The 26,219-nt window shown below is 37.7% G+C and overlaps 1 protein-coding gene across 1 annotated transcript in view; it reads left to right on the top strand.

Annotated features, from left to right (window-relative positions):
• cntnap5a (contactin associated protein family member 5a) overlaps window positions 1-26,219 on the top strand; it is a 74,828-nt gene that overhangs the window by 14,127 nt on the left and 34,482 nt on the right. Inside the window, exons 2-7 of the mRNA XM_039656005.2 lie at window positions 984-1,094; window positions 2,180-2,373; window positions 11,596-11,743; window positions 19,095-19,298; window positions 19,745-19,929; window positions 22,891-23,034. Of these exons, the coding sequence (XP_039511939.2) occupies window positions 984-1,094; window positions 2,180-2,373; window positions 11,596-11,743; window positions 19,095-19,298; window positions 19,745-19,929; window positions 22,891-23,034 (986 nt within the window). The remainder of the gene's footprint in view (window positions 1-983; window positions 1,095-2,179; window positions 2,374-11,595; window positions 11,744-19,094; window positions 19,299-19,744; window positions 19,930-22,890; window positions 23,035-26,219) is intronic.

Here is a 26,219-nt window from a genome sequence, read left to right as displayed (position 1 = left end):
AGTCTTAGTGTGGCCGGTAGTGAGTGTTGGCTCTTGAGTTTGAGCATGCACAGGAGCATGAGCGCTTTTGTTGAAATCTGAAACATCACCTCTAGAGGCCGGTAAAAACTACACATAGCAACTTTAATTGTAGGTTTTAACGTATTTGTGTCTTGAAGCCATTGGAGGTCTCATTGAGGACAGACACTTCATGTGGGGCAGTAGTTCTATGGTGGCAATTTTCATTGTCCTTGTAAAAGCACGTTTCTTTTATGGGAAAGATTTGTACTATATATTTTTTAATTATGTAAGCTAGAAATGTTTTTTTTTCGTATTATAGTATAAATATGTGATTTATTGTCTTGTCTATGAACTTTACACGATACATTTTGCACATACCCTTTTCTATCAAACAATAAAGTCAAACCCCTACTGAGTTTTAACCCTAATTATGACACTTTCACTAAAGTACAGAGGTATATTTTGCTGTTACCATAGAGATAACCTTCAGCAGTTGCTTTCTTGACCCAGAAACCTGTTTTCTCTCCATCTCATTTTTAAGCTTCTGACCACTAAGCCATCTATTACACAACATTTAAACATGTAAGACCATGTCAATGCCAAACCTTTATGTGTTTAATTTTTTTCAAATAATTGCTGAACTTAATTTCATCTAAGATTGTAAATTAATTTACTTTTTTTTATAGGTTGTCCCTCAAATCTACAAATATGAATTTATTAAGAAAAAGGTTTGCTCTGTTACACTGACTCTCAATATGCAGACTAGCCTGCAACTAGGTGTGATATGCTCAATATAAAGAGGGATTTGCCTTGAAGTTCCACTCTATCAGGATTATTTTCCAGATTTATTAGTGAAGAGCTCCATCTCACCTGTCTGACAGATTATCTCCACAGTAAAGGTTTCATCTGGAGAAAATGTGTGAAGAAGGGTTTATTTTTGACATTAGCTAATATTTGTCTGTTTTATAATTGTTGTTATCCAGACAGCTGTGATGGATCTCTAGCATCTCTTCTGCCTGCAACCTCGTTTCAGAGCTCCTCTCATTTCTCAGTCAGTCGGGCTGCGTACTTTGCCAAGCTAAACAAAAGAGATGGTAAGTTTAAGTTTTTGTTTGTTTGTTTGTTTGTTAATTCATTCATATCTGTGTCAGTTAAGGAGACAACATAAATGACACCTAGACAATGTAATTATTCTTCACTTCATGAGTCATGATTTTACTTAGTTTTTGTGAACCCTTTAAAACTTAAGTGTCTTGCTCAGGGACACATTGGTGTCTCACAGTGGATTTGAACCTGGGTCTCTCACACCAAAGGCATGTGTCTTATCCACTGCGCCATCATCACCCCCTTTCATGCATTTAAAATATTTTATATTTTTTAAAGATCATCATCAGTATAAACATTGTATCTAGACTTTTGTTTAAAACATGAATAAATTATAAGGCAAAGAAAATCCTTACAAGTTGCAATGATACAAAGTACTTATTAATATTTACTACATGTGCAATTAATTCATACACACACACAAAAAAAAAGAAGAAAACTACAACTTCAGAAAGTTGCAGGTTTGATATATTATTGAGCTTTTGCTTTCGCCCTACAGCATCCCTGCATGTCCTGAGCTATTTATAGATGTGACCAACCTCTACCACATGCATCTGTAACAAACTAAATGATTCCTCTCTAGAGGGTCTGTGTATGTTAGTGTAAACGCTGCATCTTTCAAGTCAGAGGTCTCCGGTTTAAAATTCTGCTCTGATCTGCTCTTGTGGCATTTACAGTGCTTGAGTAATGAACCTCTCTGCCCAAGTCATACCGATTTCTCCATACAGTTCTGAGCTGGAGGATTGTAAAGGGAGAAATGCATCTTTGTATGGTGAACATGTGCAGACAGCCTTCTCTGATCCGAAGTGAGTGCTGTACATGTTAAGTGAGGTCAAGAGGTTGAGGCTCTTTGCTTGTTTTTGAGTGTAAGCCGTCTAACTGATTGACACCATCTCACCCCATGAATGCAAAACAGAAAAGCAGTTTTTTTTATCATTTTATGTAGTTTCTTAAATGAAATCCTTTATCAGTTTCCTTTCCTGTATGTCTTGCTTTTGAGCAAGGGCACCATATGACACTCAAAGTTGAATATGATTTTAATAGACATTGAAAGAGGTCTTATGGGGTTCTCTAGGAGGAGGTGGTTGGAGCCCAGAATCGACGGACAGGTCGCCCTGGCTGCAGGTTGACCTTCAGGACCGAATGGAGGTTACAGCAGTGGCCTCACAAGGTCGTCATGGCAGTATGGACTGGGTCAGCGCCTACATGCTCCTGTATAGTGACACTGGACGTGTCTGGAAACAGTACATGTTGGAGGACAGTGTTGGGGTAAGTGTGTTTATTTTGGTACAAATTTACCATATCACCTCAAGTGATTTGCCAGTCAGGCTGTCTGTGATCCCACTTATCACTTGGCCGCTTACGAAATAAATTAAGAAATGCAAATGAGATATTGATTTCGGTCTGAATTATGTGGATAGAAATATTACCTCAGAGAAACATTGAACAAGCATAGGAAATCAGCTGTCTGGGGCAATGGAAGATTATACAGTTTTGTGGTCATTACACAAAATTATTACACCACGCTCTGGAATACTAAATTGGGATTGGTCAGTCACAGCATTCTGAAGTTGAATATTTTTTGTTAATGATCGCTGAACTGTATATTTCACCATTGTCCCTGACAGGCAATTTCCTACAACGTGGTAGTTCAGTTATTTTTGTATCACTCCTCAGTCTCTTTCTTTGCACATAATCAAATAATTTCAACTCAACTCAATATTTCATGCCAGTTTATTTATTTATTTATTTGGTTAGTAATATGTGGCATTATGTACATTCACCAAATCTTTTGTTCAAAATAAACCCTTTCAGGGTGATGCAAGACTCTTTTGATTTGTGTCTTGGTTCTGATCATCCTATTTGGATTCAATCTCTATTTGAGGCTGAATATTTACTGATTTAATTGATTATGCATCATGTGCTTCTGCAGAGGGAAATGATTGTCTTGTTTTGAACATCTTCAGAGCTTCAGAGCTTATTTTCATGATCTGAATAGTTCTGATCCCATTAACTGAACTCTGAATTCAGTTAAACATGTGAATTGCTGCCAGCAATTTCTGAGATTCCTGAAATACAACGTACTAACTGTTGAACCTGGCACAGCCTCTCCATCATCCCAGGTGTTTGAAGAGAGCTTGATGCCACCAACGCATCTATTGTCTCCTCTCCACCAATAAGCTGGGGTGTGTGGTGGGTGTTCTGGCGCAATATGGCTGCCGTCGAATCATTCAGATGGATGCTGCACATTGGTGGTAGTTGAGGAGATTCCCCCTTCCACGTAAAGCATTTGAGTAGAGAAAAGCACTATATAAATGTAACAAATCATTATTATTAGTAGTATATTGTCTTTGTCCTCAGGCTTGGCCTCCACACTTATAATGCCTGTAAATGATGAAAAATATTCAGAGTCTCATATTGCTGCTTTGTAATTCTATTCAAACGATAAGACTGCCGCTTTATTAAAGATATAATGACATTTTCAAAGTGTGTTTAATGAAAAGAGAAGATTACAGTCCAGTAAGATGTAATTAGCTTTTAATGTAGTGGAAATGTCGGATAAAGTGGATCAGAAGTCTAAAGGTAACATGCTCAGCAGTGTGAGGTGATGCAGTAATAATTTCTCTGCATTTTCCAGGTTTGATTTGCTTAGTTTAGCAGTACTACCCATATTCAGACTTAATGTTGTTGCTTTTTTATTTCTAATCGGACATGAATAATGTCAGAACTCTCAACTTTATTAATATTCCACCGGCACTTTTATTTGATACACAATTGGCTCATTATAAAGCTCTGAATGTTTATATGATATATAGTCAGAAATGGTCCATATTCACGCTGTGCTGTCATGGATAGTGGATTGCTTTAATAATATTTTGATATAAATGTTTATACAACTGGAACAGTTGATTGATTTTAATAACATTCTTCAAACAATTGTCATTCAACAGGTTAAGCAGCATGATCCTTTCCCCTTTACACATAAATACATCCAAGCATTATAGAAAAGGCATTTCTATATAAATATATATTACATTATACTGTATAATATAAATATCAAAAAATAGAAATATATTCCTGCAAGTGAGGTATTGGGAAAATACAGACTTTTCATCGATGGCGATCAATAGTAATCATGCAATTTTAGACATCCATGTAGTAATAAATTGCAACACCTGCCTTTACCGCAAAGCAATGATTAGGTTTAAATATTATGCATGCAGTAAAATCTAAACATTTTCACACAAGCATGCATTAAATTAATCAAAAGTGACAAAAATGTCTCACAATGATTCTATTTTAAATAAATGTGTTCTTTTAAACTTTCTTTTCATGAAAGACTATTGGAAAAATAAAAATAATATTAATATTAAGCAGCACGAGTGTTTTTAAAGCTGCAGTCCGCAGTTTTTCCTTTTTGTCGCCATGTCTGTTCGAAATCACCAAATGCAGTCATTCGCGGAATTTTCAACTTTACGCGAGTAGTTCGACACCACACAGTGTGGATGAACACAATGTTTGAGGAGAGTGTGCAGTTGTCAGTCACCGTGCAGCGTGTGGATACTGGCATATGTTCAGAATTACAGATTATTCTTTTTGGAAGTATGACCAACATAGAAAATTTCACTGGAAAATGTCATCTGAACAAGTAACATCCACTTTTGTTGTGGTTCTGGCATTGCAGTAAATCGCGCTGATTAAATCTAAAAATCACCTATTTTCCCAGCAGCAAAATTTAAAGACAGAGTGAACAAATGTTCACAGATAAAAGCACCTTTGAAATGCAATGTTGTAATGTAAATGTAAAACTGCATGTCTGAATCTTCTTTATTTCTGTCTTTCTTTCTTTCTTTCTTTCTTTCTTTCTTTCTTTCTTTATTCATTCCGCACCTTTCACAAGGGATTCACAAAGTTTTGGTCAAAAGGTTTTGAAAAGAAAGTGTCTGATAAATTAAAAGAATGACTTGTCCATAAAGAGAATAGGAAGAAAAACACTATTATTTTGCTGTCAATCTAGTTCTTTGTCTTAATGTGTGCTATAACTCTATCAGAAGTGGTGAGAAAAGCTGCCAAAGGTTTTGTACTGAGAGGGTGGCTCAACCACAAAGCTTGTTTGCCTCCACTGTACAGTATGTCAGAAAAGGTCTTCCTGTAGGAAGGTGTGAATGGGCTCCCCAAAGTGACGGATAATTGCTCTCTCCAGTCTGCACTGCTGCTGCTGAGTGTGGTGATGCGTAATAGTGTTGCTGTGAGGAGGATAGAGAGAAAGATAACACAGTCTCATCCCAAATCGTCATATAACTGACGTTTTGGGACGTATTTTGACCATACGTCAATATCAGCCTTTTTATAGGGCCTCCTTAAACGTCGGTAGATGGCGATCCCGGGCCGTCATACAACTGACGCTTTACCTTTAACGTCAGTTAGGTGACGGGTTAGGTTTAGGGTTAAGTTTAGGTATGGGGTAGAGTTAGGATCCCATAACCTCATCTACCGACGTTTAAGGGGGCCCTAAAAAGGCGAATATTGACGTATGGTCAAAAGACGTCCCAAAACGTCAGTTATATGACGATTTGGGATGAGACCGGGTTGAGAAAGAAACAAGTACGTCTTGTAAAAGTATGAATTTCGAGTATCTTTTATCAATAACCATGCAGTCAATAATGGAGAATGTTCTAGCCAATCTCACAAGAAAACATCACTATTTTATGAGGTGCGGTCACTGGGCCGTAAGCAGATACAAAACATACAAATAATTATATGAAATAATACGAATTAACCACCAGTTTGCCATTGCCAAGAAGTAAAATAGTTATGAATTACCATAAGAGTGTGCTGAGATTGTTTTATCCAGGTGCTGATATTTGGTTAAATATTTGAGATTCAAAAATAGCTTATGTCATATTAAGTCTTAATATTGTGGCCCTCGTGAGCTGAAGACAGACTAGCACTGGCCTTCAAAGCAGAAATAGCTGTCAACATGTATCTTTTTGGAGTTTTCCTGACACATTTCATTCTTTGTCTTTGCTCATCTTGTAATGCCATCATTTCCTTGCGGGGAAACAGGATTCGCCTACGTTGACGGAAAATTGCTGACTGCATAAGCTTTGTGGAGGCCTCGCCATGGTCATTTCTTTCGTCTTATAGCCTGTGGGGCTTCGAGCTACTGAGCTGTGTTCATGCCGTCCTTTGTCATTTTCTTTCCGCAGAGAGTCTGTGTGTGAGAGAAGTGTCTCTGTAATGTGAGAAGGTTACCCGGAGAATTTCTAGGACTAAATCTTACAGGAAGGATCTGGTTCCCTGATAACGCTCCCTCTTAGCACACTAAGAAGACTCAAAAGATATATTTTACCAAAGTTGTTTATGTTCCTAAGTGTGTTCCCCGAAGTGTCCCTTAGGAAGCTTCTTAAGATGCTGCCTCTTACGTTTGACATTACAAAGGTGCTCAGGAAACGATTTTCCACTTCACGCGAAGGTGCATTACGGCGTTAAGAAAGACAACAAATTATATGCAAATGAAACATTCCTTAAATTATTCCAGTAACATTTATTTTAACAAAGTTTAAGTTATCAGTAAAATACTGACTATTAGTTAAATTGTCAAATTGTCAGTAATATGTTCACACAATATGTTGTGGTGGGTAGATGAACCGGGTATCCCTCGCTAATCATCCACCCTCCTTATTCCATTGTGCACTTGTGCCGCTTCTTGACATGGGTTTAACGACTTTGAAAAAAATTATGTAATACACGTTTATATTAATGGTAAGGTACTTTACAATCAGAATTGATTGGAAAGCAGCTACAGTTAATTCTGTTTAATGCGGTTTTGTCAATTGATTCCCATTAGTTAAAAGGGCTTAAAAGCAAAATTCTGCCACGTTAGCCTAGCAAGCGCCGGTCTGAGAACAGCCCATTCTCACCCCCAAGGCGTCAGTTAAGTGACGCCTTGGGAAGCATTTGGACATGCTTCAATATCTGACGCTTTAGGCGCCCTTTAGCGTCAGTTAGATGACGCCCTAGGATCGCGTGTACCCAAACCTAAACCTAACCGCGTCCTCTAACTGACGCTTTCCTTTAGCGTCAGTTAGATGACGCCGTAGGATCGCGCCATGTAAGTGACGCTAAAGGGCGCCTAAAACGTCAAATATTGAAGCATGGTCAAAGGTGACGCCTTGGGGTGAGAATGCGTTGCTGAGAAGGTCCAGCAGCTCCATAATAAATTGTCTTGGGAGGCGAAATTGTTTTAATTTCTCCGCCGGCCTCATAACCGTTTAGTCCATGTAATTTTTTTTTACTTTCACTGCCATAGTTGGTCGCTTACTGGACACCACCATGCTTACCCATTTATAGCCATTTAAAGACAATTTTTTGCCAGATTTTAATTATCAAAAGTGATGCCAATTTGCCCTGGGGTGAAACACTGTCCACACACCCGATCATTCCTTGGTTTGAGTTGTCCTCTTCTGGTCACTTCACTTCATGGATGTATGGGAAGGCCTTAGAGGCTACAACAAATCGCCTAGCTATACAGCACACATGGGAAAGAGACTGTGAACAAGAGGAGGGTGTCACGGACTGGGGAAGAGTATGGCAGAACATTTTAACTTCATCTAGGAATCCTAATCACCAACTGATTCATTATAACTGATTCATTTGACCCCACTCAAAAGACATCGTATTGACTCCTCCTTCAGTTCCCTTTGTGATTATCCTGACCAACAACTTTGTGATTATTATTTTGTGATCCTGACCAACAACTTGGATCCTTTTTCCATATGATGTGGGAATGTGGATTGAGGAATATGGAAAATTTTGGATTGAGGAATGTGCTATCTTATCGAAAAAAATTTAATATCCGATACCAGTTATCCCCTCTGTATTATTACTGAATGATGATTCTCAGTTTGATTTCTCAACTACTAAAAATTGTCTGGCAGGCCAGTTTAACATCTTCAAAACATCTGTATTCAAGTGGTGGATTCAAATTCGGGACATTATAATGTTAGAAATATCCACAGCTCGAGTGAACTCGGCACAAATCTCAACAGTAAAAATCTGGACTATGGCTTCTGAGAAGGTTTCCAAGTATATTGTACAAAGCAATGATCAGGACATATCGTGGGTGCCATCATGCCCGGTCCATGAAATGTATCCAGAAGTCAGGAAGACTGTCGATAGGCACTAGGTCTGGTTGGGCCAATAAGGGGGGCAACTATCAAGACCTGCTCCACTCCTGACTTACTGTAGCATAGTAGATGCAAGTGACATGTGCGCACAAGACAGGGGCACTGCTTAACACTGGGTGTGAAAAAATCAATGAGCTTAAGGACCCTTTATCACTTCTACATAGCACCAGGCAAACACACTCTCCATTTGAAGAGACAAGTCCTTCTCCACACAGAAAAAGAGATACTCAGCCCGTGGGTGAGATTGCTCTCTCCCAGTTGACCTGAGGACCCAACTGGCTATGAAGCACTCAAAGGGTAGGACTCCGTACTGATACTTTGAACCCTCACACGCAACACACAGGATGGCCTGTGGTGCGGAAGATAGAGATCTGAAGTACTTGTCATTCAGGTCAGGTGGGTCTCCAACTTGGGTCTGCAGCACCTGACTATCCATGTGCAAAAAGGTAAATTAAACAAACACATTTGACTTTGTCACTTCTTGTAATGTGTTCAATGCATTTATATTCAACAAGAAAATACTGTTGTATCTTCATTCAAGACTTATCTGCAAAAGATTAATATATGCTAATATTGTAATAGTGATTATTTGTTTAATTATTCTGCAAATTATTTTATAATTTTTTATTGATTGACAGCCCTAAAAAAACAGCATAGTTTTTGCTTGTCAGTTCATCTTAATTTGGTTCCCATAACTTTTTCTCTGCCTCCATTTCACACCCATACCTCCCAGGTCTCACATTACACGGCGGCTTGAGTAGCCCCATACGCAATCGATAGGAAGGCCAATGGTTTCGTCAGATTAGTTTTGCTTAAAGCATGAGCCTGCTGGCCCATTTGGGTCCCATAAAGTGTAATTGATGTAAAAGTTTGCAACTCATTTAGCCATAACGGGCCAGAATCAGAATCACAGTAGAAGTGTTCTAAATATCACCTCAGGTTTCTCACTTGGCTAGCAACTACAGCCCTCGGACAATGGTAAAATCATCACTTGCCAGGCCTTCAGATCCCTTTAGATATTTTGTCTGTTTTCTGCTCTACTGAATGACTGTAAATAAAACATTTATGATTTTTCCAGACACAGGCAATGCACATTGGTGACAGTGAGAGAGGAAAGCAGGAAAAGGAAGAGACTCTTTGTCTATTGTCTGGGGACATTTTTGCTGTCTTAGCTCTCGTTTAAACACAGTCACAGAGGCACTGAGGTGCTGTCTATTTCTGACACTCTCGGGCCCTTGCTTCTCCAGGGACTGAGTGTAATTCTGATTTAGAATGGGTCAGTGGAAGCCCTATCAACACTTGGGCAGCTCAGAAACTGCTTCTTGTTGATGAAAAGTAACATTAAATCTTTTAGCATTAATTTGATAAGTGTTATTTAAGGATTATTTTATCTCTATTTTGAAGTTTAGCTTTTTTGTTTTCATTTTAATTTTACCTTAATTTTTAGTTATTTTGTGCTTTTTGTATTCTATTTTTTTCATAGTTGTCATATTATGGATTCAACTTACATTTTTAAAGTTTAAATAGTTTTCATCTAATAGTTATATTTAATTTCAGCTTTTTTATTAATTTAGTTATGTTTTAGAAAATGATAATAACCCTGGTTTGCTATTGAAATATGTCAACCCACCCCAATTGAGCTCATCTTGTGCTGGCTTTTCTTTCTGATTCACTCTGGGTTTAAGGAAACAATGACTGTTGAATCACATGAGAATGTAACCGTTGCAGACGTAACAGGGCTGATGAAACGGTCCGTGGAGAGTCTGTGATAACGCCAGCAGTGCATGGGGGCTTAATGAATGAGGAGGATGTCTAGCAGGAGTCGATACAGGAATAGAGTTAATGAAGTGTAGAGAGGAGATGTTTACGTGGGCAGCCTGTAACCTGGGCATCTCCCCAGATCCGATGGGAGCTCCGCTGTGCCCTTGGGCTGAGGTGAGATAGGTAATTGGATGAATGCATTGTTGTTGTTTTTTTCTCTAAGTGGGGGAAAGGGAGAGAGGAAGAAGCAGGCAGGGACAGGATGTTGTCGTCATTGAGTGCTCAAATGAGTGTTGATGAGGAGCTGATGATGTAATGACAAAAGTTGATGTTGACGTGTTTAATAATGGAAAAAAAATGTAAACTGCTTTACAAAGGAAAAAGAAATTAAATCTTGAAGTCTTGAGCTGTTTGATTTGAATCAGAGTGTCTTTGTATAGTCAATGAAAAAAGAGAAAAAAAAAAACATCAAAAGGCTTTTCAGAAAATGTGCATTGAGTGCCCTCTTTCATAAAAATAACTTTGCCTGCCTCTTGGCGTAAGGGTTGAACAACCTGTCACTCAAATGAGATCACAGCTATAGCAAACTACCATCCAATCAATTCCCAATAAATAAAATCAAGCAATTCTTCTGTCTACAATCAAAACAAAATGGCATCTTTATAGTCACTAACGTAAGATTGCTGTTTTTGCGAGATGGTTCTCACTGCAGAACATGAAATCCATGGGGAGGAGTCAGATCCAGATCCAACTCCTCCCACCTTACATACACCTAAACCTACTCAACTCCACCCCCTGATCCATAAACCCACACCTAATCCCTAAACCCAACCTTAATCCTACCATCTCCACCCCTTGGATCTTGATCCGACTCCTCCCTGTGGATCTCATGTACTGCATTGAGGTGCTGCGGGTTTTTGCTGGCATTATAACAGCATTTGTGGGCTGTGAGTGTCTTACGAGGGGAGGTGATGATATTGTTGATGTTATTTATCTCAAAGAGATATGGAAAAGTCTATCTTTTATCTAAAAAGCTGATGTCTTATCTTGGTGATTCATCCATAAATGTGATGTTTTGGTCATCAGTTCTTCTGTTCCATATAAGTCTCAACTGTGAAGTGAGTCACGCACAAATTACTGTCAAATTATGTGTGCTAGCAGATGAAAACTAGGTGACATTTACATAAACTGCTGAGATTTAAAAAAAAATACTGCTCTTTGGATTGAACTGGACTGAATTGGATTTATGTATTCATAAATGGCATCAACCTGCATGTTATAAATTATTATAAGACACTTTCCATAAATATGGTATAAAATAAGACATGGAAATGTGAAGTTTCTTTTGTTTGTATATATATATATATATGTGTGTGTGTGTGTGTGTGTGTGTGTGTGTGTATGCATGTTATACTCCTCACAACAAAAATCATATTAAAAAATCATTTATATCTCCAATTTTTTCAAAAACTACTGGAACTCCAAAGTGTACCATATTCATAGAAAGTAAAAACCTTCTCCCTTTTTTTTCTATTTCCAGAGGATTGTGGGAAACGTGAATCCAGACAGTGTGGTCCACCATAAACTCAGCCAGTCTATCAGAACCCGTTTCCTCCGCTTCGTTCCTCTGGACTGGAGTCCCAGTGGTCGGGTGGGCCTCAGAGTGGCTGTGTACGGCTGTGCTTACCGTGAGTGAGAATATTTAACGTTGAAAATATATATTTCAAATGACCAGCAGCACACCTTATTAAACGTTGATGTACATAAGACCATCGGCAAGGAGTTAAGACTGTCGCCAAAGTCACCTTTAAAACAAAACGAGCTTATCCCGATGTCTGAAATAACGAGATCCTGGAGGCATGGCATCACAGTGGAATTCAGACTTTGGAGGATTGTTATGAGGATGGACTTTTCAATTGCGATCCTTTTTGAGGAGCACTTTGAACGATAGTATGACTCTGCCCAAGCTCACGGAAATAGAGAAGTTGATGCAAGAAAGTGGTCAATGTAAGCTTATATCCAAAGTGTACTCTTTACTGATATTGGAATGTCCCAAATCGGATTTGTATAGGTCTAAGGGGAAGTGGGAATCAGACTTAAATACCACAATTGAAGACCAAGTTTGGTCAGAGTTGTGTAAAGAAAGTTCATCAGCCACTATTAATGCACGGTATAGACTTGTCCACTATTATTTCCTCCATCAGTTGTATTTAACTCCGGAGAAGATTCATAAGTTCAAACCTGAGCTATCTGATGCATGCTTCTGCTGTACGAGGTGGGCACCTTCTTACACTGTACTTGGTCGTGTGTAAAAGTAAGAGATTTCTGGATTGACTTTTGTTGTGTCTTGACTAAGATTAGACAAATTTCATTACCGGTTAACCCAGAATTTTGTTTGCTGGGGAAGTTCATGAAAATTGATAAAATATTAAATAGGTTTCAGAAACATTTTCTGGAGATAACTTTGGCAGTGGCTAGAAAATGCATTGCTGTCTCATGGAAGTCTGATTCTCCTCTATCTATAACTAGGTGGTATTTAGAAATGAAAGAGGAAGTTGTTATTGTTTTTAGTTTTTTTTAACTCTTATTCTAGTTGTTGTTCTTTTTTTGTTTTTGTAAACTGAAAAACTGAAAATAAAAGTATTTAAAAAAATAAATAAAAATGACCAGCAGGCGTTTTACATTCTGAGACAGCAGTTGCATCAATAGACCTTTTTCACAAAAACCGGAAATACGTAATCGTTGTGGAAACGGAGTTCCCGTCAACTGTTAACACATCAGAAAAACCTACTCTGGGGAGGAGAAAATTGATCAGAGAGTCTTCAAAACTTCGAAAAAATTTAAACTTGTCATGGTCCAGTTGTTGATGACTTTGTAAAATGCTGTGGTGATGCTTGTCTGCAGCTGATTTATCTAAGACCAAAGATATGATATTGATTTTAGAACTGAAGCTCATTCTTCCCAATATACGTTAATTAAAGGTAAGAAGGTGGAGTGTGTGGAAAGTTATTCATATTTAGGGAGTATTAGGCCTATTTACAATAAACTACATTTTGATGAGAATACCAGAAAAAAGTTTGTCAGTTTTATTCAACAGTTATCCTGAATTTTTTGCACTGCTGTTGCTATAGAACGATCAAAGAAGAAGAAAAATTATACAAATATTAATTTATTCCTTGTACACTCAGATTGTTAAATACTCAGAATGGTATATTAATATTTTAAATTTATATGTAGCCCACTGTTGTGTGTTATTTATCTTGTTTTATATTGTGGTGTATATTTTATGTGCTTATTCCGCTGGATACAAATATCTTAATAAAGTTGAACATGAACTAATACTTCAAAAATACGCAAATCATAAAACATAAAAAATAAACAAACAATGACGGCTTATTAGTGAATGGTGACATGAGAAGTACAGACGATCACAGGATCAATAACATCCCGCCAGATTGCCTGAATCCATTTCCGTCGAACTTCATCGACAGGGAACTGACGAGGGAAGGAATGAAAACGACAGGTATGGCTGCTTTTGGGAATAACAAAAAAAGATCGGTACGCAACAACTCTCACTAGTTGCCTTCGGCGCTATCTGTTATGAATGGAGCGGAAGAAGATTACCACGACAATTGCGTATTTCCGGTCACAAATACGGAAGTTGTGAGAAAGGTCTATTGCATTCGATTTCTGTGCTTAGCATTAAAGTTGGAGTTTAGATGTAGTTTTTTATATTATTCAGTTAATATTTCACAATATTTCGTAAGAGTTGAAAATTGAATGAGTAGAAAAGTGATGCAGAATTAGAGTACAGAAGCATCCTAGATCCGATAGCAGTTCACACAGCACATTTCACAGTCTTAGTTGCAGGGGTAATAAAATAGTTGTGGCACAGTGTATAAGGTGATAACATTACTCATAATTCTTGCTGCAAATCTTCACATGACTTCTGTCCTTTGTCCTTTTCCAGTCACACAGTATTTTTTTTTACTGGAGTTGAGTTAAGGTGACACTGATAATTCATTGCATGACATCAGCAGTTTCACTCTTCTCCTTTAAATGAAGGTCGTTTGAAGACTTTCTTTGATAATACTTTTCCAAAAACGAACAAAGATGTCTACATATCAGAGACTTGATCCAGTCTACATCCAGTCTGGCTGTAGATAAACAAAATAAATGTGCCTTTTAATGACATCGAGATCCACAAAATGGATCAATTGTTGAATTACATAGACATCTATAAAAAGGTTCCTCATTATTCTGTGGCATGATCCATGTATTAAACTTGGATTAATGTGTGATTTGCAGATACACGTTCAGCTGTCTCGGCTAATCAACCACAGACACTTTAAAAAATCACATGTGAATCCCATGACAAATTATAGTCGACAGAACATAGTTTCGATATAATGAATCTATGAGCACTATAGTCTGACTATGTACACTGGATTTTGATTGTTGAATATAACCTTGAAATAAGAGCATAAATGTTCTTTTAATTATACATGATTTGACGGCTAGTGCTCACTGGAAGTGCGGTGATTGCACCTAACAGCTTAGATTAACTTGAGCCACATATCACATAATGCTAATCAGCCGAATGCTGTGACAGTTGTGAACTCAAGCTGAACCTGAGAATGGTGCTATACTAGATAAGTGTCATTATCACGACTGCAAGATTGCTATGCCCAGATCACGTACCGCATAGCTCACAGTATCCTTATTTCACCAAATGGAGCGGTTGCTTATTATCAAAATTAGGTCATTATATTCAGTGCTGGAAAATATACAGTCTTTCTGCTTTGCTGCACTAATCCAAAATAGGAGGCATCTATTTTTTAAAACACGCTCCTTTGTTCATTTTTTCCGTGGGCTGCAAGGTTTTGCTTGATGATTGGCATTATATAGTAATGAACTGAAACAGAAATAGAGATTTCTGCAGAACAACTTTACAAACAAGAATGAGAAAAAACACAATTTTTGTGTTTTGATCCTGATAATATTTAGACTGTGTTTTGGTGTATCAAAAAGTAAAATAATAAAATAAATATAAAATAAAAAGAAAATTAAGAACATTCAAAAGTCATGTTTATAAAAGACAACAAAGAAAGAAATGTTTAAACTTCTGTCTTGGAACAATGGGTCACACCGGTTGCATTGCTCAAAGCGGTGATTATCAACCAACCACACATGGGAAACAAAAGACCCAATTGCAGTATATTTAATAATAAGGGCAATCCAAAGTCATGGTTATCCAGGCAGGGGTCAAAATGCAAAATCATCAATCAAAACATATGAACAAAAGCAGGAACAAGCAGGGAACAAGGACCTCAGAAGTGGCAACAAGGACTCAGTAATGAACACTAACACAGGGAATGCATACACACAGAGCTAACAAAGTGATGGAAAACAGCTGAGTGCAATGAACTGATAAGTGACAGAAAGAATGCTGGGAAATGAAGTCAAACGTGAAAGACACCGTGAGTACGAGGACCTCTACTGACAACCCAGGGAAACACAACCAGACACTGTGACAGTGATAGAGAATTGAGTCATAACAGATGCTTTCCATCAGGTCATGTGCCTTTTTGACTATCTCAAGACAAACTTCATTGAAGGTGCTCTAAGCGATGTCGAGTGACGTGACTTCTTATTGACGTTTAAAGTATTTTCAAACAAAATGGAGGCTAGATAGACCCTCCCTCCTCCTCGTCCACGCACTGACCCCCCAAACACCACCCCACCCAGGGCCTTCCTGTCAGTTATTGGCTGGAACAGTTTATTTTTCGTGGAGCGGGTTGCCGCAGTTTGTTTTTGTTGCCATTTGTGGAGCCTGTGTTTTCTCCAACCCGATCTCACGACCAAGTCGTACGAATTCGACGAATGATTATTTGTATTTGTATTGTATTTATTTATTTCTTCGGTCAGTCATTTAGAAATCATGTCATAAATCACGTAACACAAAAGAGAGAAAGAAAAAAAAAATAAAATAAAAAAAAAAATAAAAATAAAAAAGTAATTAAAAAGTGGCTAATTCGTAACAATTCATACGACCTCACTCGTACGAATTAATACGATTTTGCTAAATCGTACATATTTTACGAATTGGCCAATTCGTATGAATTCATACGAATGACCTACCCCTTACCCCGCCCCTAAACTTAACCATCACATGGGTTTAGACAAATCGTACGAATTAGTACGAGTGAGGTCGTACGAATTAGTACGAATTAGACACTTTTTAATCATGCGTCGAATTCGTACGAATTTGTCGTGAGATAGTGTTGGTTTTCTCCATAGACCGCGATTGTTTTTACAGTGTGTTCAGAGGACAGGCAGATAGCGGACAGTGAGGAGATGTTGGCTGTATGTGACAAAAAATGTTTGGCCTAAAAAACGTGTGACATCGCTTAGAGCACCTTTAACTTTCTAAGCAAAGTATGTCATCTGAAAATTGAGAAACATTTCTGTTTACCAGTATAGAATATGCAGCATTTGATCTCTTGACATGTTATGGCATTCAGACACTAGATTAAACATTAGTGAAACGCTTGATTCCCTGAGTTCATCGTTTGTGCTGTGAGCTGTTGAGCCCCATTAACTTATTCGATTAAAACTTCAATGGGGAACAGTGCTCCTGTAAGAACTCTACTAATCTGCAGAAATGTTAGTCATTATCTTATAGTCGCCCATTTTCTTAATAGCTCAATTAGAACTCCAGTTCTTGGCTGAAATACACTACATGACTTTTGCCCAGATTGTTTGCCCCAATTCAAAGCCAGAGCCAGTCTGCAGAATTTAGGCAGTCAAAGTGGACCGATTTCACAGAAAATGTTGTTGTATATCATGAGCACAGATTTTAATTTTTAGCTTCAGATTGATTTTAAACAGTCAAATGTTTAAAATGTCAAAAGTGTATATTTTGATCTGATTTTAAAACTAGGAATGCACAAAATATTGGCCACTATATAGGACAATTTGTTAATTTCTAATGTTTACATTTACATTTAGCTGAAGCCTTTATCCAAAACGACTCACAATTGCTATTCTCATCCTTTAACGTCATATAGAACGCTATATGCAAAAACGGCGCTATACTACGCATATGGCACCCTTTATCGTTAATATAACACGCGAACCCAAGACGTTATAAATCCTTTAGCGTGAATGTGACACGCACACCCTACCCCACACCTAAACTTAGCCCTCACAGCGCGTGTTATATTAACGATAACGTGTGCCATGCGCGTAGTATAGCGCCGTTTTGTCATATAGCGTTCTATATGACGTTAAAGGATGAGAACGCGTTGATATGTCAGAGGTCGCACAACATTGGAGCAACTAGGGGTTAAGTGTCTTGCTCAGGGACACATTGGTGTCTCACAGTGGATTCAAACCCGGGTCTCTCACATCCAAAGGCATTTGTCTGCACTATGTTATGTTAATGTTATTGCTATTGGCCCCATACGAAAATTTGTTCGATATATTAAAGCCGATACATTATTATGATGTTATAATGGATTATTTCCTTCAGCTGGGACACTTCAGATGCGCACTATTCGCAATGATGGTTTTGAATTGCTTTAAATATGATCGGAAAATACAGTTAAGTCCAACATGCAGCGCAAGGCTGTTATATGAGTTACTTAAAAATTCAATGACAACATTAAAAATTAAGTTGGGACATGGCTTTTGGTTTTGTAATTTGGCTCTCAAAAATGATATGACAATTTGGATTTAGATTTATTGGCCAATATATCGGCTTTCAAATATAAAGAGTTATTGTATCGCCACAATTATCATAACGGTGCATACCTTATTTTTCACACAGCCTTGGGGTGCACAATTTAATTGTTGCTTTTATTTTTAATTGAAGATTTGGATTTGAAGATTGCAAAAATTGTTTCCTAACACGTTTCTAGCAGCAAATTTAAGGCACCTGCAAATCTCTCTTGAAAACCAGAAACCTGAAAATAGAGAGTCCTCATCTTTTGTTGTTTCAGGTGGTGTTATCCCCAGAGTCGGACAGTAACGGAGTACATTTACTTGAGTACAGTACTTAAGTACAATTTTGAGGGATCTGTACTTTACTCGAGTATCATTTTTGGAGAGTACTCAAGTAGATTTGAGAGGCAAATATTGTACTCTATACTTCTTTACATTTCTATCCATAACCGTGAGTACCCGTTACTACTTCTAAAAAATAAAAATAAAAAATGGAAAAAATAGAAATTTCGGAAACCCTCAATTTGTTTTTTCCCTCTCAAACGTGATTGGATTGTGCAGGCGCCACTGATTGGGACAGCCTATCAGCCATCACCTTCAGCTTTCCGCCAAAGTCAACTCCATGGTCAGATTTAGATAAGAGATTAAACCATTGACGAAACAATGGATGAAGACGCAGCAGGTCCATCCCTGGAATGTGCCAACCCCTGGCCCCACCTCGCCAGACTATTTCCATTTTCTGAATTGTCTGAAATTTTCTTAAATATTAAATAATAAAGCAACATGGTAAAAAGATGAAAATGGCTTGATTTTACTCTCAATTCCTTTTGCATTCTCTAAGGTATTAACATTAACATTTTTCATAACTGAACAAGAGGTTCAGTTATGAAAGGACATTTCTGTCCATAAATGTAAGCATGCACTGTGGCAGTAATATGCAATATTTCGAAAATGTACAGTACTCTTGTACTCTCGATACTCAAGTACTTTTAAAAACAAGTAGTTCTGTACTTTGACTTAAGTAGACATCTGACTGTAGTACTTTTACTTGTACTTGAGTAAAATTTAGAAAGGGGTGTCTTTACTTTTACTCAAGTAATACTCAAGCTTTGTACACTGTCCGCCTCTGGTTATCCCTAGATCACAGCGGTATTAGTTTAGCCAATATCATGAAACTAGAAGGTTTCATCATGGTTTTTTAATGTGTAATTTAATATTTATTGTGAAATGAAATGTTCATTTGTTTGTTATTTACATTTTAAGTGCAATGAGTTTGTCTAACGGTGTTTCATACAAAATCTCATGTGTCCATAGGGTCGTATGTAGCTGATTTTGATGGCAGAAGCTCTTTGCTCTACCGATTCAACCAGAAGTCTATGAGCACAGTGAAAGATGTTATATCACTGCGTTTTAAGAGTCGACAGGCAGAAGGTGTTTTACTACATGGAGAAGGCCAGCGAGGGGATTATATCACCCTGGAGCTTCATCGTGGCAGACTGGCCTTGCATCTAAACCTGGGTAAGTTAAAGTACTGGGGGAAGCTAGGGTTGAATTTGTGAATAATATATTGTATTTGAATTCTCATATTAATTATTATTGTGCCAATAATAATAAAAAACATTACACAAAGTGAAAATAATAATGTTATAAAATATTCATCTATTTCAAATAAATTGTTCTTTTGAACTTTCTATTCATCATAGAAAAAATGTGTCGTGGTTTACACAAAAATATGCACAACTGTTTTCAACATGGATAATCCAGGATAGACTGGAGTAATGATGCTGAAAATCATAGGAATAAATTACTTTAATACATTATTTTAAGTTCTAATTATGTTTAAAAAAAATATTGCAGTTTGTTTTTTTTTTTTCTTTTACCAACCCCAGAGTTTTGAACGGTATGCTGGAATGTTATGACTGGAAGTTATTCATGTTAACATAATGGAAATCCTTCTCTTTCAGATGACAGCCGGGTGAGATCCAGCAGTGCTCGTATGGTGGTCACATTAGGAAGTCTCCTAGATGATCTGCACTGGCACTCTGTTCTGGTCGAACGCTTTAACAAACAGGTCAACTTCACGTTGGATAGACACACTCAGCAGTTTAGGACCAAGGGTGACGGAGACTCTCTAGAGGTTGACTATGAGGTAGGTCTCTGGGACCCCCTATTTTCCTCTTTTTGAAAATGACAAGCCTTTTGAGATGGTAAATTCTACTACTGTGCAACTTGTCTGGTGTGTTCAAAGTTGTATGCAAATCTAAAAGGGGGTGCAGGACATTTTGTTAGCTCTTTACAATTTATAAATTATAGTCTCGCATGATCCTTTAAAATTTTTTCTGATTTAGTGCTCACACTAACACCCGTAGCATACTCTGTGTGCAGTGCGTATGCGGTGCATATAGCATCATGCTTATTTTTTTGTCCAATGCTGTCATTAAGTTGAAGTTATTACATTGTAAAGTACAGTCCTCACTCCACCCCTGCTCACTAGCTCTGTTTGTTTTCATTATAGTGTGCTCCTTAGCACTGGGAGCGCCCTCTTCCGTCCATAAAGTGCCTCTGTGCACCAGTCATTTCAAACCCAGCCTCCAGTATTTTGATGATTTGACTAAGATCCATTCCAAGCAATCAACGGACGCTCAGCGCTCGTACACCACGCCTGGAACAGCGCTTTTCCTCTGCTAGTCATTCTGATGTTTGCCGCTGACTCTGACGTCTCTGTAGTGGTTAAACACGAGATAATATGAGATGAACATATAATTTGTCTTGTATAAACCTAACAGGCGATCTTTGGTCTCGTGAATCTATAACTCTTTCCCTGGCCAATAGTTTTGGCAGAAGGCTACGTGAAGTTTCATATTTGAGCTCTGAATTTGTATACTTGACTGAATTGTTTGTTTTATGTTATTAAAGCTTTACTGTATATCCATGCCTGCTACGCTGGCAACAAAGTATCCTTTTTCCTTCTCACTGCGTGTGCTTGCCGATGCGACACATCTATACGTGCAAGGCGTTTTTATCAAAATCTCTCTTCGGGGCTGCCCTGAGCGCGAAGATCTTTCAATGTCGACCCTGCGGGCTCCACTTGAAATCTTCAATGACGACGCCGCCACTCCGCCTGTCTCTGCAGGACTGTGCAGGAATAAGTGCCCCACCCCCACCCCCAGCAAGAAATTTAGTAGCTTTGAGAGCTTCTGACCAAGACCTTATGGTCTGCCCTTTAGCGCCATGAGAACGGAGCCACAGAAAGCTCCAAAGCAAGAATGTCTAACAGCAAGTTTCACCAATGATGTAACGAAAGAGTATGTGGTGGTTTCCACATTGTTGCCAGCATTTTCTTTGCAGCAGTTAAGCCAGAAAGCCAAATTCTTTTTTCATGTCTAGACACGCCGCATGTGTTTTAAGTGTAGAAAATGTGCCCACGTCTCAGTGTTCACCCCTGCATACAACTACTATACCCCCGTGCCTCTCACAGAGCCCACTCTCATAAAGCTGGCAGAAGTGTATATTAAATGCACAGATATACTTTTGAAATTAAATAATTCCCATTGTCTTAGTAAAATTAAATTCATTGAACAAATAATTGAATCCATTATTGAATTACGGTAAGTGTTATAAAGAGGGCAATACAAATAATATCCAACCAAGAGATGCAAATCAGTTGTTTGAGGTAAATATAACTACAGTACCACAGGAAAAGAAATATATATATATATATATATATATATAGTTTTTGTATTTGTATTGTCTTCATCACACAGATTTGGCTTTCAGGAGGCCTAGGGAATTTCTTGTGGTGCTAGGTTACCACAAGAAAATGCATTATTGATCATTGAAGGAAAAATGTAGTTCATAAATCTACCGTGATGGAGTATCTGCCTCCCCTCATATCTCTGTTTCCCCATGCGTCCATTGGCTGTCCTATCCAGACTTACAATAGTCAAAGGCTAACTGGAGTGCAGCTGATGAGGTGCACTGAAGTTAATTGCGCTATAAATGCAGCAGTTCACCTCACCTATGAGAGATGGCACTGTCCTGTGTATGAGCAGTAAATGTGTCCTAGGAATGACATGACATACTGTAGCTTGACAGCCACTGAGACCGCCTGGCTACAGACTGACCTTTATTCCCCTCAGCAGCAAGGACACTGCTGTTGTCGTTTTATGCTTCCTAATTACTTGATCGTCTTCTTCATTTATATATTTATTTTTTAAATGTAAGCACTTACAATCCCTCTGTTTTTAAATTGAATCTAGTGCTCTCTGCAAAAGAGCATCACAGGACTGGGATAAGTGTAAAAAAAAAAATAATAAATAAATAACCGGATCTAAAGCATTCAAGATAGTTTGAAACTGTCCTGCAGCAGTGCTGGACAGTGGAGTAAATGATGGAAAAATGATTTCTAGACTATATTCATAAATTGTATAGAACCATGTCAGATTGTCCATATGTGAGATAGAGCCTAACAGAATGAGGCTTAAGCAGAATAACAATGAAGCTTCACAGAATGCACAATGAACTGGTCTGAAGAAATGGTTCTTTTGGAATAACAAAGTCAGGTCCTGACCTTAAACCCACTGAAATGTTGTGGTATGGCCTGAAGCAAAATTATGGAAGATATTCCAAAATACCAAAAGACGTTAGGCATTTTGTTGACCACAAATATGTGCCAGTATCACGACAATGCTCAGAAGCAGTGTTTAATTTTATGGGCTGAGAGGGATGCATTTTGTATGTGTGAATTTTATAAATAAATTTGATGTATAGATATATAATATTTAGAATGTTTTGCATATAAATAGAAAACAAACATTTTAATGTTGTTTATGTTTTGAAATTAGATATGAAGAGTTCAGATGCAAAAGCCTATAAATGCCATTTGAAATTTTCTTCTTTAATGATGATTTTTTTTCAAACTTGTATATTTAAGTTCAGTAATTTCACTTAAATAACAATTAATAGGTAATTATCATTGCCATTTAAGTGAAATCACTGAACTTAAATTTACAAGCTTGATAAAAGTTATCATTCTAGAAGAAAATTTCAAATGGCACTTAGAGGTTTTGCATCTGAACTCTTCATATGTTTTATTGATTCTCTCTAACAGCTAAGCTTTGGTGGGATCCCACTGCCAGGGAAACCTGGAACCTTTATTCGACGTAACTTTCATGGCTGCATGGAGAACCTCTACTACAATGGAGTAAATGTCATTGACCTGGCTAAACGAAGAAAGCCTCAGATATACAGTGTGGTAAGCAGCTGGTTTATTGAAACATATGGAAATGTCTTTTGACCTTGTGATGTTGTGAATCTCTCACTTTAATTTTGCTATACAAATTATAATCATGTTCAGACTCCAGACATATTACTTCTGCCTCTTCAGTATCAGCAGGAATGTGTGCACAAACTGTGCCAAGTTTCACACTTTATCAGGTCTCACATGTCCTGGAAAACCTGGAAATCCTGGAAAATGAATGACCAACTATCAATCAGTTATGGAAAATGAGAGAAAACTGTCTTGTAAAATCTGGATGTCCTGGATTTTTTTAAGTGTTCTTGTTCATTGAAGAACAAACAGTTTACAACTGGTCTGAAGCAACAATAGTAGCAGAAATGGTATTGTTGAAGGACACTGAATTTTGACAAATGAGAGAAGTGTTTTGAATTACTCGCTCTTTTAAACTTGCTGTGACATAGAGGCTTTTATATGCTCTCATGTTCAGGGGGGCCCAATTACAATGAGGAGAAATAAAATATATGTTAAATTATTATTATTATTGTTTCACCCTAATACTAAAACCTATAGGACATTCACTTTATAAATTTACCATTTAAAATGTCTGTCAAGCAGAAACCTTGTTTATTATGAGATGTTTACGAGAGTCATTATTACGAGAAAGTTTCTCGTTATTACGAGAACGTTTCTCATTATTATGAGATGTTACGAGATGTTAAGTCATTATTACGACAGAGTTTCTCATTATTATGAGATGTTAAGTAATTATTACGAGATGTTAAGTCATTATTACGAGAAAGTTTCTTCTTATTATTTGATGTTAAGTCATTATTACGAGAAAGTTTCTCATTATTATGAGAACGTTTCTCATTATTATGAGATGTTAAGTCATTATTACGTGAAAGTTTCTCATTATTATGAGATGTTAAGTAATTATTACGAGATGTTAAGTCATTACGAGAAAGTTTCTTCTTATCATGTGATGTTAAGTCATTATTACGAGAAAGTTTTTCATTATTATGAGAACGTTTCTCATTATTATGAGATGTTAAGTCATTATTACGTGAAAGTTCTCATTATTATGAGATGTTAAGTCATTATTATGAGAAACTTTCTCAATACAATGAGAAACTAAGTCATAATAATGAGATTTCTCATAATAATTCAATGAAAACAGAAATATATTTTTTTACTCACCTGTGGCGGAAACGGGTTTCCATAGATACCTAGCTTTGTTAATATTAATTATTGCAAATTAATTATTTGTATATGGTACATGCAAGGGGTCGGCAAAATACAGTATGCATGACAGCATTGTCTATGAAATTTCGTTTTTGCGGTAGTTCTGTATACGTCTATGCAACCCGGTCTCATCCCAAATCGTCATATAACTGACGTTTTGGGACGTCTTTTGACCATACGTCAATATTCGCCTTTTTAGGGCCCCCTTAAACGTCAGTAGATGAGGTTATGGGATCCTAACTCTACCCCAGACCTAACCTAACCCTAAACCTAACCCGTCACCTAACTGACGTTAAAGGTAAAGCGTCAGTTGTATGACGGCCCGGGATTGCCATCTACCGACGTTTAAGGGGGCCCTAAAAAGGCGGATATTGACGTATGGTCAAAATACGTCCCAAAACGTCAGTTATATGACGATTTGGGATGAGACTGTGTTAGTCTATGGCAGTGCTGTCAAAGAGTAATTAGCTGGAGAATTGGATTTACTTATTGTAGAGCATTGTGATGTTTGAAGCAGATACAATACAATACAATACAAAGCACATTTAACAACAACAAAGGCTGACTAAAGTGCTGTTCAGAACAGAACAGAAAAAAAATAAAAAGAAAAAGAAAACCACCAAAAAAACAAAAAAAAAACAAAAAAACAAAAAAAACAATTAGTATTAAAAGCCAAATAATATAAATGTGTCTTTAATGAAGATTTGAAGGTGGAAACAAAGGGATCTAGTCTAATGTAGAGAGGTAGACTGTTCCAAAGTTTAGGGCCTTCAGTTGCAAAAGTATTTTAATATACTTCATATTTTAAGTCTAGATCAGACACAATGAGTAGACAGTGATCAATATCAATCTCAGAGTTCTAGTAGAAGTGTATGGACAGAGTAGTCCAGTCAAGTATTGAGGGGCCAATTTATTGAGGGCTTTATAAACAAATACAATTTTAAAATCAATTCAAAATTTGACAGGTAGCCAGTGCAGTGTGGATAAAATAGGGAAAAACGTAATAAGGTTACATTTAAATGTTGCAAATACGTCCATATTATACGTTTTAGCATCTATCCAAACGTACAAAAACGTACGTTACATATCTTTGAAAATAACGTATTAAATCTACGTATTAACAATGAGACATATTACGTTAAGGACCAACGTAATAGCACTGCTTATATGTTGGCATGTAACGTAATTGCGATTTGCAAAATAGTTTCCTCAGAACGTATTTCGTGTGATACAGGGTTGAATAGGGGTTATCGACTCATACTTGCGGATCCCAGTGAGGAGTCTAGCAGCTGCGTTTTTCACTAACTGGGAGAGGGAAGACTGAGAGACACCAATATAAAGTGAATTACGATAGTCTAGACAAGTTGTTCCAAAAGCATGAATCAGCTGTTTGGAAGTTACTCTGGGTTAAAAACAGTTTCACTTTGGAGGGTGAAGACTATCAGTCTATCAGCAGATGGATAGTAGAGGCTATATCTTCAGCTTACGAGGCACACAGCTTGCCTTTTCCTCTGCTAGAGCCCACTCAACTAGAGAAGTGGTTTCCGCTAAAGCTTTGCTGTCAGGAGTTTCTCTACAGGAGGTCTGCAATGCCGCAGACTGGGCTTCCCCTCACACCATTATTAGACACTATAGTCTGGATTTGCCATCTACTCCGGATTCTCAAGTTCTCTCGTCCTAGGTGTGCCAGATTGCTTCACACTAGGGCGTACTCTCTAAGTGTGGCGCAGTGGGCATTTTGTTCCCCAATGTGTCGATTTTCGATGCAGCGCAAGTTCCCTCGAAAGGGAATGTCTCAGGTTATGACCGTAACCCTCGTTCCCTGAGAAGAGAACGAGACACTGCGTCCCCTGGCCACACTTCTAGCGCTCCTGAGAGCGACTTGCTTCGACCAATCAAAAGCTGACATTGTTATGTTCCGACCCCCTTTTATAGCTTCCGCCCACCATCGGATATAA

Source organism: Pimephales promelas, chromosome 7 (assembly GCF_988280905.1).
Source record: "Pimephales promelas chromosome 7, fPimPro1.hap1.1, whole genome shotgun sequence".
Lineage (NCBI taxonomy): Eukaryota > Metazoa > Chordata > Actinopteri > Cypriniformes > Leuciscidae > Pimephales > Pimephales promelas.
The sequence above is the reverse complement of the archived record's forward strand: the minus strand, read 5'-3'. Positions and strand labels throughout refer to the sequence as shown.